The sequence below is a fragment of the Triturus cristatus genome, chromosome 12, assembly GCF_964204655.1.
Source record: "Triturus cristatus chromosome 12, aTriCri1.1, whole genome shotgun sequence".
NCBI lineage: Eukaryota > Metazoa > Chordata > Amphibia > Caudata > Salamandridae > Triturus > Triturus cristatus.
The window spans coordinates 51,299,449-51,316,274 of NC_140595.1; the positions used below are offsets into that span (position 1 = coordinate 51,299,449).

The 16,826-nt window shown below is 45.4% G+C and overlaps 2 protein-coding genes across 2 annotated transcripts in view; one reads left to right on the forward strand and one right to left on the reverse strand.

The window, feature by feature from the left end:
* Window positions 1–1,646: 1,646 nt before the first annotated feature.
* MRPL54 (mitochondrial ribosomal protein L54) lies at window positions 1,647–13,187 on the reverse strand. Its single transcript, XM_085636685.1, has 3 exons — window positions 13,008–13,187; window positions 8,957–9,113; window positions 1,647–1,950 (listed from the first exon to the last, which is right to left on the reverse strand). Exons 1-3 carry the CDS (start codon window positions 13,129–13,131, stop codon window positions 1,818–1,820), a joined length of 414 nt encoding a protein of 137 aa, XP_085492811.1. The 5' UTR covers window positions 13,132–13,187; the 3' UTR covers window positions 1,647–1,817.
* Window positions 13,188–13,324: 137 nt separating this feature from the next.
* The window catches only part of APBA3 (amyloid beta precursor protein binding family A member 3), a 38,188-nt gene continuing 34,686 nt past the window's right edge, over window positions 13,325–16,826 (forward strand). Inside the window, exon 1 of the mRNA XM_085636684.1 lies at window positions 13,325–13,464. The gene's annotated coding sequence lies outside the window, so the exon portion shown is untranslated. The remainder of the gene's footprint in view (window positions 13,465–16,826) is intronic.

Here is a 16,826-nt window from a genome sequence, read left to right on the forward strand (position 1 = left end):
TCTTCAACTAGCATAACTTGGTTTTTCATTTTTACATTACATCCCAGCCTTGTAATATAACAGATCCCCTTTATGGCTTTAGCCTCCTCATTCAGTTCAAGAATTTTTTTGGTTGCTGTAGGATTCGGTTTCAGTAAAAACACGTTTGTCATCAGAATAGGACCTGCTGAAGGGGGTTGGAAGAAGCAGTTGAAGGTCATATTCCAAGGTTCATGGGTCAATTGTGGCACTTGGTTTCCTGTTTCTGTTCTGGCCTTAGAGCTCCCAAGTCGTACCTACTAGTCAGGGGTGTCCAGGAGGGCCTGATCCATTTTCTGATGTTCAAGATACCAGTGTAAGATCAATGTACATACATTTAAACTAACTTGAAAACGTGAAACATTTTGCTGTTGGGTTATTTTGAGAAATCTTGCACCAATCTGGGACCTACTTTGTACATCCCTATAGAACATCCTAGATTCTCACAAGTGCCTTTATGACGATTCCAATAGCAGCGCGAGTTCTACTGGAACACTCATTCAGTCCCATGCAATCCTGGAGCACAGAATGATAGACTGTTCTCGGTTGTGGCTCAGATCTCAGGCAGGCTCGTTCCAGAGAGTGGAACAAGTAAGTCTTCAATGAAGCAAGAATAGAGAAAAAATAGGTACCCCTTTGTGGCGTGACCCAGGTGGCACGATCAGGTTCCATGGTTCTCCCAGGCAATCTTTAGGGAGGAATGCTTGAAGGCCAAAAAACGGAGGACAGAGGTAGGTGTAGAAGCACTCACCATGGCTTTGGGTACCATTCCATAAAACCCCAGGCTGCTAATACAGGGGGAGGGGGGGGGGGGGGGAAAGAGGAGAGGACGCGACTCTATGGACCGAAATATACAGAATGCTGGAACAGAGGTTCAAAACTACAGGCTGCAGCATGGAGATGCGGGAGAGGACAGGCTGCCTGGACAATGGTGGAAACTAAGGCTGCCAATCCAGGGAGAGGGTGCCCGATACTGAAGATATGAAGCAAGAGGCCCAGGGCCCATCTCTGAAGAAAGAAGTCATATGGGCCAAGTACTAGTGACTGGAGAACAAACAACACATCTGAAAACTACCTGCTGTGGCCTGTAACTCCTGACCTGCCAGATATTCCCATCTTGACCGGAAATCTCAGTTTGCCTCTAATCAAGGGAACCTCTGTCGGAATACAAGGCCAGCCATAACTGTAATAATGCAAATAGCAGAAAACATCTATAAATAGCAGGAAGTAATGTTCCTGGCCTGTTCAACGATGGATCATGCTGCTGGCGGTGGGAGAGGGTCTGGCCAAAAGTTTTTGTAGTTTCTGAAGGTTTTAGGCCTGGGGATAGGCTGAGTCACCTGCATTGAGATAAAAGGGAAAGAAACTTGTTTTCACTGCTTCACATTCTCCTGCGACATCCATCTCCAACACGGCTCAATAAGCTGAAAGTCCACAGGCTGCACACTTCTCCCTCATCCGACTACTAGTGAATGCCTTGGAGGCTGCTTGTGAACTCACCACTGTTCACAAAAACCTTTCACGAGAATGAAGAGTCAGGGAAGAAAGCAAAGGTGGTAGCAATCTGGCACACAAAAGAAAATGTTTCTTGGCAGTGTGGAGTTCAATACTTGAGAGATGAGACAAGGCCTTATCAAAAAGTTTTATTTGTTTTCTGCATATATAAATGAATATTTACAAAGGGTCAGGGAAAGATAGCACAGCTTATTCCACCTGCAAGGTGCAGGTTCCAGTCCATATGCACCCAGGCTTCATCGAGGACCCCCTCCCACCCTCTCCACTGGGCTCTTGCCTCCATGTTAGAACTTCTTGTTCTTGCTCAGCTTGTTGTTTCGCCACATGTGGTGCTTGCGCAGGAGTGCCCAGTACCGGGGGTCCTCAGGGTCCAGCTCGTCCAGGGTCTTGGGTGGTCCCAGGTGAACTTGGAAGAGCCTGGGGAGAAAAGCAGTGGGGAGAGTCATGACTGAGATCACTACGAGGGAAGACAGAAAGGTGGGAAAGTCTGCCTGAAGTGCTAAGTGAGGGGTAGGGAAAGTATGCCTGAAGGAGTGAAGTCTGGTTCAGGGGTGGTAGAGAGAGGTGGGAGAGTAAGCCTGCAAGGGTGGAGGACCCTATCAATGGAAACAACCCATGTAAGAGGGTACCAGAGGAGAATAAAGCACTTGAGAAGAAGAGGGTGGCCATGGAAGTCTGTGGGGGCCAGTAAAAGTGGATACCTGGGGGCCAAGATCTGTGAAAGGTCAGGTGAGTGTGCAACGAAGGGCTGGGAGGGCATGGGAAAGCATACCAAGGACACAAGTGCTCAACTCTATTTCACGAGGGCCACATCCATGAGGTACATACAATAGATGTAAATGTGAATCATTTTACAGGCATGACTCCACTCCTCGTGGACTAGCGTTGAACATTACTGAGATGCTCCAAGGATGCAAGCGCCTGCACAAGGGGTGAAGTTTGTGTGATGAAGTGCGAGTACACTTGAGGAGATGGAAGTATGTGGTGTGCCTTGGAGAGTTGAAGACTGTGAGGGAGGGGGAGATAGTACCCAAGGAAGAATCAGGGTGTTTGGAGACAGCCCACTAGTTTTAGAGAGCCCTTAACCCGAGGCTGGTAAGTGTTCATCTTGTGAGCTTGTGTCCCCAACACTGAACTGTGTACATTCACACATTTTGCACAGTACAGTGTACGCCTACAACATGGTTCCCCCAGACACCATCCTCTTTCTCTGCGAGACTGGCCCAGGAGGGCTCGCCTTTGGATTCAGACTGCAAAGGACTGAGGGATGCACACTTTACCTTCCCTTGCTTCAGGAGGTGGGAATCAAAGGCCCTTTTCAGCTTTGAATAAGTGCCCAACACTCGCTTTACTCCTGCTACATTAACTGTGACCAACGTCTGATTCCCAAATTGGGCTAATTCACGCTTTGCTGTGGACCATTTAAAACTAGGAGCTAGCAAAGTCCTGAGACTAGCAAATTTGGAAAATAAGGAAAAAACAGAGAAGTTACAGTGACCCTGTGCAGCACAAGGACAACATTCCCGCTCTGCAGAGGGACTCAGAGAGCTGGCTGCTGCTACTTTCCTGGTGCCCATGACTTCAGGGCAGCCTGAACCAGGGAGGCATGCTGGACCTTTTTACTACAGACGAAGTCTATTTTACTGTCACTCTACACAAGCGCAATGAACATATAGCCCACCTCTACTTAAAGCGGACAAGCCATTAATACCAAATCACTTCCATCACCGGCATGTGCCAACACCGTTCGGTTCATGCACCCAGGTACAAATTCACTGGATGCCCTTGAACTGCAGCAACTGGCACTGTACAGTGGGATGTGACCCTTAGCAATAAAAATAAAGAGATCTGCTAGAGTATTAAAACCGAAGAAGAAATACTCATCTCTTCAACACCTTTATCAGTGTCCAGCAAGCATTAACAAAGCCAGTAGATCTGCCTTTTGTATAATGCATGCCCAGAGAGTCAGACAACATACACGTATCCCAGATACCTCAACACTCATTCTCATGAAGTCCCAAACATGAACTGGCGAGCATGCAGCCAGCAAAATGCAGGGCTGCACAGGGGCCAGGATGTAGTCACAACAAGGCGTTGAGGGGAACAGTAAAGCGTACACTGGACTAGTCCTGCATAGCTGGTTTGGCGCTTCTCGATTACCAAAGACGAGTCTTTCGGAATGGCTGGTTCTCGGTTCAGTGTGGAACACCATCTGGATGTTAGTTTCTGCAGTAATGAATTAATGATTTATAAAAAAGCTCACTTGCCCGACAACCAAATAGCTGCTATAATGACTGGGTATGATCTGGTGGCCTATTTTGTACCCTAAACAGAAGAGACCATGCTACCATCACAGCAACTAGGAGAAATGCAAAGTCCTTTACGCAAAGCCTACAAAAATCCTACTCATGTTCGTGTATTTTATTTAATAGACTTACTACAAATAGTATCCTGTAATATGCTGTTTGTTCTACTCCCATATCACAGACAAAAATAGCAGGGAGTACTATTGTAAATCTGGGGGCCAGAATCAGCAGCTCTCTCTCTGGTTACCATCTCGAATGAAAATGGAGAGAAATTTGAAGAGATGGCTCAAGTGGCAATATTCATTTTTTGGCAACCTGGATTCATTTTTCAAAAAATGTTCTACTATGTTTTACTTGTTGTTTTGGAAAGCATAATAACAGTTTCTAAATATCTGCGGGGTACATGGATCTGTTCTCACTGAGAACTAGAACCCATCAAAACCTAGCTCAGTAATTGAACTACCTGTTCCAAAGTTACTTAGAATGTTTAAAAGGATCAGATGATGTTATGTGTTGCTCTGGACTATCATACGAACGGGAAACTGATATTGTCCATGATATTACCCGTCCTATCTATTTACAGATCTTTGTTAAAGTGATATAATATGAAGTGCATTTGACCTTTTAATACTTTATTGATTTACTATGTATTAATTTCCTACTTATACACACACACACATAATGTAAGTCTGAGTAGTTCTCAACTGGTGCATTTACTATTTTTGCTTATAGAAGTGTAGTACAGATTTTGCTGAAAATTCTACAAAAATATTAAACTACACATTAAACAGGGCTGTCTTAATGCAGAGTATTTGTAACTTAACTACAAGTAGGAACAAATCAAACCTTGCTTTTTATCGAGTTTTGATCTCCTGCCAGATGCACTGCATAGTATTCCAAACCAAACAGTGCCTCGCTTTATTGCACTCCAATGTCTTAATTGGTTACCCTATACCATACACACTTAAGTACCACTAGCAGGCACGGTCAGTGCCTGGGCTGTGTCATAGACAAGCAGGGAGGCATAGACGCCAATGTCAAGGCAAGAATCGGCAAAACAAGGGCTGCCTTCATTCAGCTAAATACAATCTGGAGCTCCAAGGACCAATCACAGCAAAACAAGTTCAGGCTTTTTAACACCAACGTAAAATAGGTCCTTCTGTATGGAGCAAAAACTTAGGAGGACAATAGTGACCACCACAAACACAGTCCAAACCTTCAACAACACCTGAGTGAGGAAACTCCTCTAAATTCGCTGGCCAAACACCATCAGCAACAACGACCTATGGCAGCAGACGACCCAACTCCCTTCTCATGAAGAAATCATGAAAAGATGCTGGGACCGGATAGGTCACACCCTCTGCAAGCCCACATCAAACACCACCAGGCAAGCCCTGACCTGGAACCCTCAAGGGAAAAGGAAATGAGGAAGGACAAGAAACACCTGAAGCCGAGGCTGACTGCAAGGAGACGGGTTAAACCTGGCGTCAAATTAAAAGAAAGCCCAGGACAGAGATGGCTGAAGAGTCCTGAAAGATGGCATAAATAAGCAAGCAGACATGGTCCCGGCACACACATGCTTGCATGGGACACTACAAGGAGGCATGGATGCCAGCAAGAAAATACTTACTCCATAACACCAGGTACCAATTTTAGCTGCTCTATTTCTGACGCGCAAGCTCAGAAATAAGCATCTCAAATTCATGTGAATAATAGATTACAACACAACAGGCAACTTGATACACTGGTAAAACTATAGCACACAGCAGGCACGGGGGAGTCAGAGAGCGGAAGGCTGAAAGCAGTTACAGGTGGACTGAAAGCCATTGCAGACAGAGACATGTTTAAAGAAGGAAACCCACAAGGTAGATGAGGTCACATATACACTGACACTGTGGACCATGTGACATGAATGAAACTGTTAGTACGTGTACAAGTAAGGGACCATAAATTGTCATTCTTTTCATACGGCCACTGCTTAGGAGAGCCCACACTGTTCAAATCCCACACCTCCCTTTGGTACCTATACAGCAACTGCCACCTATTTTTTAGGTGGAGCCTAGCAGAGAGTGAAAGCTGTCTGATTGCAAACTAAAATATTGTGGGTAAACCTAGAACATACAGGGGTTTACAGCCCACCCATTGCTTACCATTGGCTGGCTTGACTGACATTCTTATTTGCTTGTTTTCTCTTGGACAACTTTCCTTTTTTCAGCCCGTCCCTCTTGTGCTGATTCTTCCTATGGTGCATAGCCTCTTTACCCTCTCCTTGACTGGCTGTCTTCCATGCTTCCTCTGCTCGCTTTTAGGGAACTACTTATTTTCTTTTTGTTTAAACACTCCATGATAGTGAACGTGTTTTACAGCTGTCTCCCTTATGTACATTTCTTACCACTCCAGGTTAGTCTCTCACCCTCCACCCACATCCGTGTTGCTATTGTACCCGCCCGCTTCTCCCCGTGCTCCATGTTGCTTTCCCCCCCCCCCAGCCCCCATCATGTTGCTTCTTTCCACGCCCCACTCATCATGTTGAGTCTCCCCCATGACCTTCCCAACTTGCTCATATGTATACTTTTTTTAAGTGATTTTTTGCTTTCCTAAAATGTACTGATCCAGCTCAGATCAGTAAATTAAAAAAGTGATTTTTTTTGGGGCACATGCATACGCAAAGCAGCTGCGCATGGTTAAAAACAATGGCAAAGCAAATAGGCAAAACCTACTGCTTTGCCAATGCTTGTAACTTTTGCCTACTTTCACTCCATTTACATTGTTCCAGTCTTTCAAACTAACAGTATATAATTATGCTGGTGATACACAAAGCATAACAACAATAAACTGCTGTTAGAAGCACAGAACATTAGAGCTTAATAAGAACAAGCTGAAGCGGCACCAATGAAAACCAGAGGCCACTGTGCTTATGCAATCAGCCTCACATATGGGGACCAAACTGCTGAACTAATGGTCTGGTCCAATGTCCAAAACTGGTTTCCCAAGTTTGTAATCTCGAAGCAATAGTAAAAAAAAATATTCTATAGATACTCACATCTTAAAAGCTTATAATAGCCATCTTTGGTCCTCGGCTAGACTGTTTCATTGTTTTCCATATCCTCAATGTGGGTCGGTAATTGCAGCACTTGTGGTAGGTCGGATACATTTCTCCAATCAAGGCTGTACTCATTGAGACTGGAAGCCCAAACTTATAACATTCTACAGAGTCTTTACATGCCTGGGATGCTACTTCTTCGTAGTATGTGCAGCGGTGATGACAAAGAGTGCTAAATTCACTACTTTTAAAAGTCCCTGGAAAGTGGTACCAGTGGTACCCAGGGCATGGGAGTTAAAGGGGTCACCAGGGCCTGAAGCACTGATTGTGCCACTCTGAGTGGCCTAAGTAAAACGATGACAGCATTCCTGCCAGTGCAGACAGCATGAGCAATGCAAACTGCTCAAACTCGACTTTGCCCTCGCCATGAGTGGCATGGTCACAACACTATTTTTAATATAGGCAAGTCACAACTAAGACGGCTACCATTTTGTCCTGGACATTGAAGTGACCGAAGGCTGAGCTTGCCGCTGTCAAGGATTGTTGGTGGCCAGTCAGGCTACCACCACCTTTGTTTGACACTTTGCATCGAGGGAACCCGTCGCATCTTCAACCCGACGCCTCGGTGGCCCTGTTGTCGAGAGTTTACATCCCCTTCCTCAACAGCACCGTCTAAGTGGTAAAAGCAGCAACCGCAGCTCCCGTTGTTCAGCATAAGAGATATCAAGGAGTACTCTGCACCCGGGTCCTACGAGCCAGGTAAAATTCAACTGACTGCCTGAACCCGGACCTGGGACCCGCCTCACCTTCACACCCAATGGTTTCCACTGAGCTTGACCAGCAAGCGACCGTTTGTCACTAGTCTATTTCCCCATTGACCACACAGTTAACGTTTTGCAGGAATGAAATACACTGATTTTATATATCTATAACTTGAGTTTTACTCAGCCGATTATGTTTGTTTTGGTGTCTAAAATATACAAAATCTGCTTTCTTTTTTATAAATTGGTGTCTGATTACTTTCGAGGTGTAACAATTACATATCATCCATGTTGGTACTTTGAAATGCTTAATACATGTTCCTCTAGTAAAGCCTGACTGCTCTGTGCAACGCTATCAGGACTGAGCTAGGGATTTATTAGTATGAATTCAACGACCTATTAGGGTTAATGTAAAGTTATTACACTGTGCAGCATAACCAGCTTCACTGCATAATAACCCACTTTCCTACAGTGAATATAAAATGTAAGTCTGAGTAGTTCTCAACTGGTGCATTTACTATTTTTGCTTATAGAAGTGTAGTACAGATTTTGCTGAAAATTCTACAAAAATATTAAACTACACATTAACCAGGGCTGTCTTAATGCAGAGTATTTGTAACTTAACTACAAGTAGGAACAAATCAAACCTTGCTTTTTATCGAGTTTTGATCTCCTGCCAGATGCACTGCATAGTATTCCAAACCAAACAGTGCCTCGCTTTATTGCACTCCAATGTCTTAATTGGTTAATTAGTGAATATAAAAACCTGAATCAAAAGAAGTCAGATTTAAATTTTTTTACAGACTTTTATATAGCGCGAACTTGACCCGAAGGTATTGGGAATCAGAGCGCTTTACATGAGCATCAGTTGCATTACATGAGGAGACATTCATTTTTTATTAGGCACTGGGAGATGAAGTGATTTGCCCAGAATCACAGGATGTTACACGTCCTTGTCGAGACTCGAACCCGGTTCCCCAGATTTGAGGTTGAACTCCCTACCCGTTAGGCCAACTCCTCTCCCCAGATCATTACATATAAAACAGATCACTTTGTGAAACCGACTTATGTTGAAAGAGATTCATTTAAAATGAAGTAAACCTAGGAGGGTTCTCTGAAGCTGTCCCAGGGATTCAGTGCATAGGAGTATATTTAGTGTGTAGCGTGAAATAAACTGTCAGTGGTCACACGTGCATTGTGCGTTCAGGCATGCAGTGCATAGATGTGATGTGAACCACAGTATGCTGTGTGCTTCCAAATTTACAATCTAACTCTCTCCACCCCCAGCCAGCGTTCACCTGCTGAGAGCTTACCAGTCAGGATATTCTGAATCTGCCTTGAGTGGCACCTCTGCTCCTTGCTTGTAGATGTTGACTCCCATGGCATGCGTGGTGAGCAGCGCAGCATCCTTGCATACTTCAGGCCCTTTCAATTCTTCTTTGGCTACACTCCTTCCTTTACCCTTGACCACTGGAAACAAAGAGTGATAGGACATCAACTGGGATCATGGCTTTGCCCTTTCAGCAAACGTGGCATCTAAATGGCATTCACTTTAATCGTGTGAAAAAGCCAGATGTAAGCATTTAGCGAATCAAGGAGTGTTAGAACAATCAGTGTTTTACTAATGTCTGTTTAAGCAATGCCAAACTTCTTTACACGTAACAAATACATAACTGTAACCTTGAAAGGAGAAAATGCCCTCTCCACTCCGCACACAAAAGGTATATTTGAGTCAGCTGGTACTCAATACAACTCCCAACTTCACCAATTATAGCACAGACTCCTTTGTCATTAGAAACTTGTTCCAATTATTGTTCACCGTGTTTTTGATGTCATCTATTTTTTCCTCTTCTATCCTTCTGAATCCAAATAACTGACTAACCTATCCACTACTCAAATTACTTTCATATTTCACAATACTAATTCAACACTGATCCTTTAAGGTTCCGGAGAAGCATGCTACTCACCGAAAAAGCACTTTGACGCCTCGTCAGGGGTAGTAAATGCTATATAAATGCAATTACAATACAATCTATATTCTGAAAACACACATTTCTAGGTCTCTGGTGTTCTTGATTAGGTCTCCAACCTGAGTGTATATTCAATGGAACCAGGTTAACAAAACAAGAGGAAGAATTGAGGTACAGGCTAAACACGAAACTAGGTCTGCTGAGCATCCTTTTTTTTTTTGAGGCAATCCAAATGCAGGTATTGTGTGGAAACCCACCTTTCAAATGCAAAACTAAGTTGGAACTTCTGTGGGGACCGCTTGTAACCATCTAAGGTATCTGTGAGGATTGAATCCTTCTTTAACAGCACCTTATTTAAACATCACTGACATAGCCTCTTGTTCTCCCTGATTAAGATTGTACAACTAAAGTGCTTGGTTGAGGATAGGTGTCCCTGATGACATGGACTTAGCTGGTAACATTTGGACAGTCTAGGAAAGCCAACAATTTTAATAAGTATAGCGACCAGATGCTTTCACGTCACTGAGGCACTACGTTTTTAGGTCTCTCCTGGCTACCGCGTAAGCGATCGCTCAGCGAGACTTATGTAGGGGCTTCAGAAAATGCTCCCAAAGGCTTCCCAGGCGGATCGGGTGGCGGTTACGCGCACAACCACGCGCATTCCATTTGCCACCAGCTACTTCCTGCGCGTGCGCCGCCTCACGCATTCAGAGAGATTTAGTAAGGGGCACAAGACCTTAGGAATGTGGTTTATGGCCAGTGCATGTGAGGCATTCAAGCGCGAAGCTGGTATCAGGCATCGGACTTGAAAGCAGCAGACTGCTTTCGCCAGCGCGCGCTCGGCCTCACTTCCTGCATCCCCTCTTACAACAATTAACTTTCGTTATAACTCACACCCCATATGCTTGTTCCCTCCCACCCTTCCTTTGATGTCCACTTTTCTTGTTGTTTACAAGCCACGCCACACACTGCTGCACGCCACACACTGCCGCACGCTGCTGCGCACACTGCTGCATTTCACACGGCTGCACGCCGCACACTGCTGCACGCCGCACTGCTGCACGCCGCTGCACGCCACACACTGCTGCACGCCACACACTGCTGCACGCCACACACTGCTGCACGCCACACACTGCTACACGCCACACACTGCTACACGCCACACACTGCTACACGAAACACTGCTACACGCCACACACTGCTACACGCCACACACTGCTACACGCCACACACTGCTGCATGCTGCAACAGGGGTGTGGAATTTAATAAAATATCTACTTGTCCATGGGGCAAGTTGCTTCATAAATCTACTTGTCCTGTAACAAAATTCACTTGTCCCTTTTGTGCCATGTAATGCAGGGACAAATTATGGCAGCAATTTCATTATATAAGAGCTCAGCAATAGCCTCTCTGATTAAGCCAGGGCCCCTTCCATAGTAGGGTTTGAATACTAGCAATTCCCTTATGTTGCCACATTTCCGCAGATCTACAGACTGGGGCTGAAGGTAATGGTATGCAACAGTTCCATGGTTGGAATGCCTGTTTGTGTCTATGCAAGCCTATGAACTTGCATGTTTTAAGGGTTTTCATGAACTCTTCTCTAACTTTTTCCTATTCTGAGAAAGGCTGGAAATTGATTCCTGACAACGGCAGACATAAAACGTCTTCCAGGGTTGGAAAAAAGTGTTGGAGGGAAAGTGAACTTGCAAAGACTCAGGTTTTTGCATGAGCAAATCTACACCTGCATATTGGGTCATGCTAAAATGCAGTTCACAAATATTTTCTAGGAGTACTATATCATGGCCAACTTCTGTAAAGTCTTGTGAATTCACGAAAGCTGTATATCTGCACTTATTGCAAGGACTTGGGTGCACTCTTGAGACTTTATTTAATAATTGGGCCCCAAATTAGATCTAGTGTTATCTATGAGCTATTGTGTTTATTAAAATTCTGTCTCTATCGGCTAGCTTCACTGTGAGTGACAGCATTCTGCTCTTTCACAAGGAGCATATCGACACACAGTCGTTTTGTTCAGCGCCAGGAACTACGTTGGCAATGTGTGCTTTTTGAGACCAAAACAGCTTTTTTGCTTTTGCCAATGTTTGTTTTAATAGTGAGGGTCGGGCAGATCACACACTAAAAAGGTTTTACAAAAACCATGCCAAAACAAGTCGCGCATTAGCAAAACCAAAAGGCTGATCAACAATTACAGACCTATTGGCGTCACCAATGCTTGTTTATTTTTATGTTTCCCATAATTTTATTAAAACTGCTTACACTGATTTACTATTATGAATATTTTTAGGAAATACTATCATACATCAACACATTTTACTAAATGATGCTGCAAAGAGATGTTACCTAAAATTTGACGGTAGTTAAGCGAAATGTTTTTGCCTTTTTTTAGTGAACATTTTATTTTGAAAGCAAAGAATCCTCAATCTTGCTTTCAAGTTTCCGAAAATATTTGCATCTAATCAGAGAGCATTATGGGAGCATTATACTTAGCCTCATATTGCTAAACATTGAAAACGTGTATACACAGTTATGTACTGGAACCACTGTCAGTAGTGTAGTCTGAGGTTACCACATTTACTTAGAGCGCTCACCTTAATAATAAAGGCTTTGCATTAATGAACCATAAATACAAGTTTGAATAGCGTTAACACTTGGACACGCATATTACCTTAACTGCAGGCATGCCTTTTCCTGATCCGTAAGGTGGTACTGTAAACTGGCAGCCAAAGAGTTTGTGCTGTTGGGGGTTGGGCCTACTTGCCCCAAGGACAAAGTACACATTAAAACTTGTTGCCCTTGACCCCAAACAATATGTCCTGGGCGTCGGGCTATAGGAATTCCACATCTCTGCCTGCAAGACACTGCTGCACGCCGCACACTGCTGCACGCCGCAGCACGCCACACAGTGCTGCATGCCTCACACTGCTACACGAAACACTGCTGCACGCCACACACTGCTGCACGCCACACACTGCTGCACGCCACACACTGCTTTTATGCGAGTTTATGCTACTGACATTGTAAATGACAATGCCAATAGCACAAACTCTTATAAATGCGAGACCTATTGCATTGCAAATGCTTGTTATTAATTAACAACGCTTTTACATATCGTCAACAAGTATTTTGACAATTTAAATGAATCATGACTACACAGCTCCCGCAATGCACTGACAAGTCAAATCAAAACTCAGAACTGAAAAAGTTGTATTCCAGTGTCGCTTTAATAAAGCTATGGGCTAATGCCTCCAAACACCAGTACATGTTCTGTCTTTCACATTATCGTAGCAAGTGTGCTCTGCCCCATCGATTGCGCTTGACCTTCCTCTCCCCCTTACAATGACCCTGCCCTGGTATCCCGCTAGCCGGGCCTCACCGGGTTTCTTGGCGTAACCCCTGGCCTGCGCCGCCCGGTGTATCCAGTATGAGGTCCCATTGAACCCTGTTGCCCGCAGGAGCCAAGACGCCCTACACCACAAACTCATGCCGGTCACGGGCATGGAGAGCAGGGATGCAGCTCTAGGGAAGGACGTCACTTCCGGGTACGTAGCACGCAGCAGCGCGGCACGCTGGGAGCTGTAGTTAACCACTGCTCTCGTGGCATCGAGGGTGTTGCCGCCCCGCGCTGCCTCTCCCCGTCGGACTGATGGCGTGCCCTGTTTACGCAGAAACTACATGCCCCATGATACACCTCGCGCGCATGCGCATCTCAAAGAAGAGTAAGATGGTAGAAGATAGAGGAAGCAAGGGCTGAGGGACATCGAGAAGTTTAGCCGTAGGACAAGGACGATCGGAGTGACACTTTCCTGTTCCCGACACGGACGCCGCTGCCAGTGAGTTTAATTGCCCGCGTAAAGGTTTTTATTGCGCGCATGTCATGGGATTGTTGCACGGTGTTTTTGTGACAGTGGCGTCAGTGTAAAGTGTAGGCTGAAAGTGAGGATATGGTAAAGTTTTTAAAGAACAATCATGTGGTGATTGTTGGGGACAGTGGCGTAATTGTAAGATCTGTCGATACTCCTGACGTCACATGGCATTTTTTGAGTGCAGGTATGACGTCACTACATGGACTTCAGGCAACAGAGATGCCCTGCGATTGGGACGACTGTAAAACAAGAACTTTGATAAAGAGTGCAGCCAGCATTTTGTTCAAACTGTAATGCCTTTATGGGGCTCTGAAGAATTCCAAACAATTGCCAAAGAATAACAACTTGAAGGCATTCAGAGCCCTTCTGCTGAAAGGGGACTGAAACACAGACCCAGTGCTAAGAGGGGAAGAGTTGCTAAACAAGGAAGATTGGTGTTAAAAGTTATGTTTGTCACACTAGTGACTAAAAATGGAATTCCAGCACCATGTGATGTTGGAGTTATAAGTTCCAGTGTATTGTACGTTGGGCAGCAGGGCACAAGTCCTAAAAAAAGAAGTGGGGGGACGCTGTCACCGGAAGTGACGAGAGGTGGGGGGACGCTGTCACCGGAAGTGACGTCACAACAGGAATCTCATGGGTATTCATATGCCTTTAGATGAAAGGTGGTCTGCACCCTACCTCGCTGAGGCTGCGTTTAATCCCCCCGCAGTGGGAGTGTCTCTCAGATGTCAGGCCCAATACTTCTTCGTGTAGCTGCTCGTTCGAGCTCTGCAGTATGTCAGGAGATCTTGCCGTTTGTGGAACGGCTTCCTTGGTGACAGTTTGCTTTCGCGACTGGCGAAAACAAATCGTCCGGCATTACATTGTTGGTCATGTTTGTGCTGTTCTTGGCAACGGGCCCCGCAATGATGCCAAAGAGTGAAGTCCAGCTTTTGGGCAGGGGGGACGGCATCCACCCGTTAAAACCTGGTAAAATAAGTGGGGGACGCCGTCCACCCACGTGGTACCCCGACTCGAGCCCTGTTGGGCAGATTATAAAGAATATGTCCAGGTGGGCCCAGCATGGGCGCATTTACGGCCTCACAAGTCCTGTTACTATCTTAAAACATCAGCCTCGATTTCATAATATCGCCTCCTACCTTTCCAATAACCTTCAAAGCTTTGAGGTTTTAAGCCTATCTCCTTTTTTTAGGTCTCGCGTAGCGTTGCAGCGCAACGCGCTGCTCGCTCTGCGAGACCTCTTGTGAGCAAGAAGATATGAAGGGGACTTGAAGCCCCTCCCCTCAATTTCATTGGCCGGCGTTACCCTTTATGTAAAACGGTGGCCGCCGATTGAAACTGAGGCTTTTTGTTTGCAGCCCTTTTGCCTTTTCGACCGGCCCAGCCTGACTGGATCGCCTGCTTCATAGCTGTCGTGAAGCAATTCCTTATCTTTATAGGGGCCATCAGTGGTTCTATAATATGGTTCTATAATAGAGGCTTGTTTACTCGCACGGAGCGAGGCAGCAGCGCGTTCATTTTTGCATAGCACTTTCACTTAAAGTGAAAGCGCGATGCTAAAATAAACACGCTGCTGTGTGCGTAATGGTGACAGCTTGTTATTGTACTGAAGAGGGTAGGCTGCCGAAGGTACTCTGCCCCACCTCTGTTTTCAGTTAAAATCGGTACTGGTCCGCAATGCATGGGCGCTATAAGGACCCGGAGAACAAAGACCTCTGTGCGTTTTTACGACAGAGTGCTTTCCTTTTTATGTCAAATTTAGAGAAGCACTCGCTTAATTTGGGATCTCTGGCCGTCAGCGTGTCACTGCTCCTGGGTTTAAAGGCAGAGGTGGGCTCAGTCAGGGGTCATTTCAACCTGGGACATACAGGCACACATCGTGTGTTCATTTTTGCCCTGCGCTTTCACTTTCACTTAAAGTGAAAATGCGATGCTAAAATAATCACGCTGCAGTGTGCGTAATGGCGGCAGCTTGTTTATTTTTTTATTTAGGACACTCGCTCCAGTGGCGTGACGCAAATTGATAGGGGCCCCCTGCAGAATGTGGTGAGGGGCCCCCTCTTAGTTCCCAATGGCTCACAAATATTCACGGCGGACTATGCCACAATGACTAAAATACGTCATCCGAAGGAGCTCCATTAAAACACTAATAGGTGATGGGTGGCGTGCAATAACACGCCTCAGCTGCCTGCAACTGCTATAGATCCATAGATAGCTGCCTTCCATTTCTTCATTTTCTGCCCATTTCGGAAGTCTGGATGGGGAGCGGCAATGTGCAGATAATTTTTAACCCCAGCTCTGATTGCAACAGTCCCGGGGCCCTAGACATGTTGGGGCTAATTTACAAGCCCCGTGCGCCACCGGTACGGTACGTCACTTTTAGCGTGGGCAAAAGTGACGCACAGACAGCTAAAGGGGCTTGTAAATAAGCTCCGTTATGCTTTAGTTGCATTATTTCGTTTTGTCTTGCGTTACATTATGGTGTGCTACGGTATAGGTTTATTTTCTAGTCCAAAGCTGTCTTACTTGTATTATGCATGGCTGCAATTGGCATGACGTCGAAAATTATGTAGTGTTGTTGCTGTCATTAATGCAAACGGTGTAGTGGCACCGGGCTCAATGGACGGAGGAGGGCTACTTAATTCCAATTATTGCGCTTTAACCAGCAAGGGTCGCGTGGGGGTAGCCATTCCTTTTACATTAAAACCCTCACTAATTCACTTCAATTAATTGATTTTAAGGTCACGGTTAATCATGTCTCCAGGGAGTTAATGATGTGGTTGCCTACGTGGCATCGGCCATTGGCGACGTGCATCAGGCTCTAAGCGTAGTTTCAGCTCACACTGCTCAGAAGAGGATTAAGTTGTGTCCCTGGAGTACAAAGAGGCTGCACTGGAAAATACAGGACGATTCCTGTCGCAGGCTGAGGTAAACTGCCTGCTGTTATCAGCCTTCCATTTGAAATAACGGCCGCCCTGTGCCGAAGTCAGAGCTGTGAGGCGCCTCCGCGCGTCCGTCCGGGTGCAAATGTTATAAGGCTCCACCTGTTGGTCTGGAGATGAGAGAGGCGCCTTTTAGCCTGAGGAACATCCTCTGGATACAAAAATGTATGTTCATGACAGGAGTAGAAACACTATTATTTGTAAAAGGGAGGCTTTATCAAACATGAAAGATGGTGTTCAAAATTAAGGGCAATTAGATCTACGAATAGGGAGTGGTGCTGCTGTGTCTGTGTTGGTACCTTTCAGGTTTCATTGCATAAAAAGCGATACTTGCTCTCTTACAAGCGGTGGACTCGCTTGTTCAGTTCCACAAAAATATGGGTT

What these genes read in the sequence shown, in the direction of transcription:
- MRPL54 (XM_085636685.1), bottom strand. Translation starts at nt 13,131, where the DNA reads ATGCCCGTGACCGGCATGAGTTTGTGGTGTAGGGCGTCTTGGCTCCTG. An exon ending in GGGTTACGCCAAGAAACCCG is followed by an intron (nt 9,114 to 13,007) that starts GTGAGGCCCGGC and finishes CTTTGTTTCCAG; the next exon opens with TGGTCAAGGGTAAAGGAAGG. An exon ending in GATTCAGAATATCCTGACTG is followed by an intron (nt 1,951 to 8,956) that starts GTAAGCTCTCAG and finishes TTTTCTCCCCAG; the next exon opens with GCTCTTCCAAGTTCACCTGG.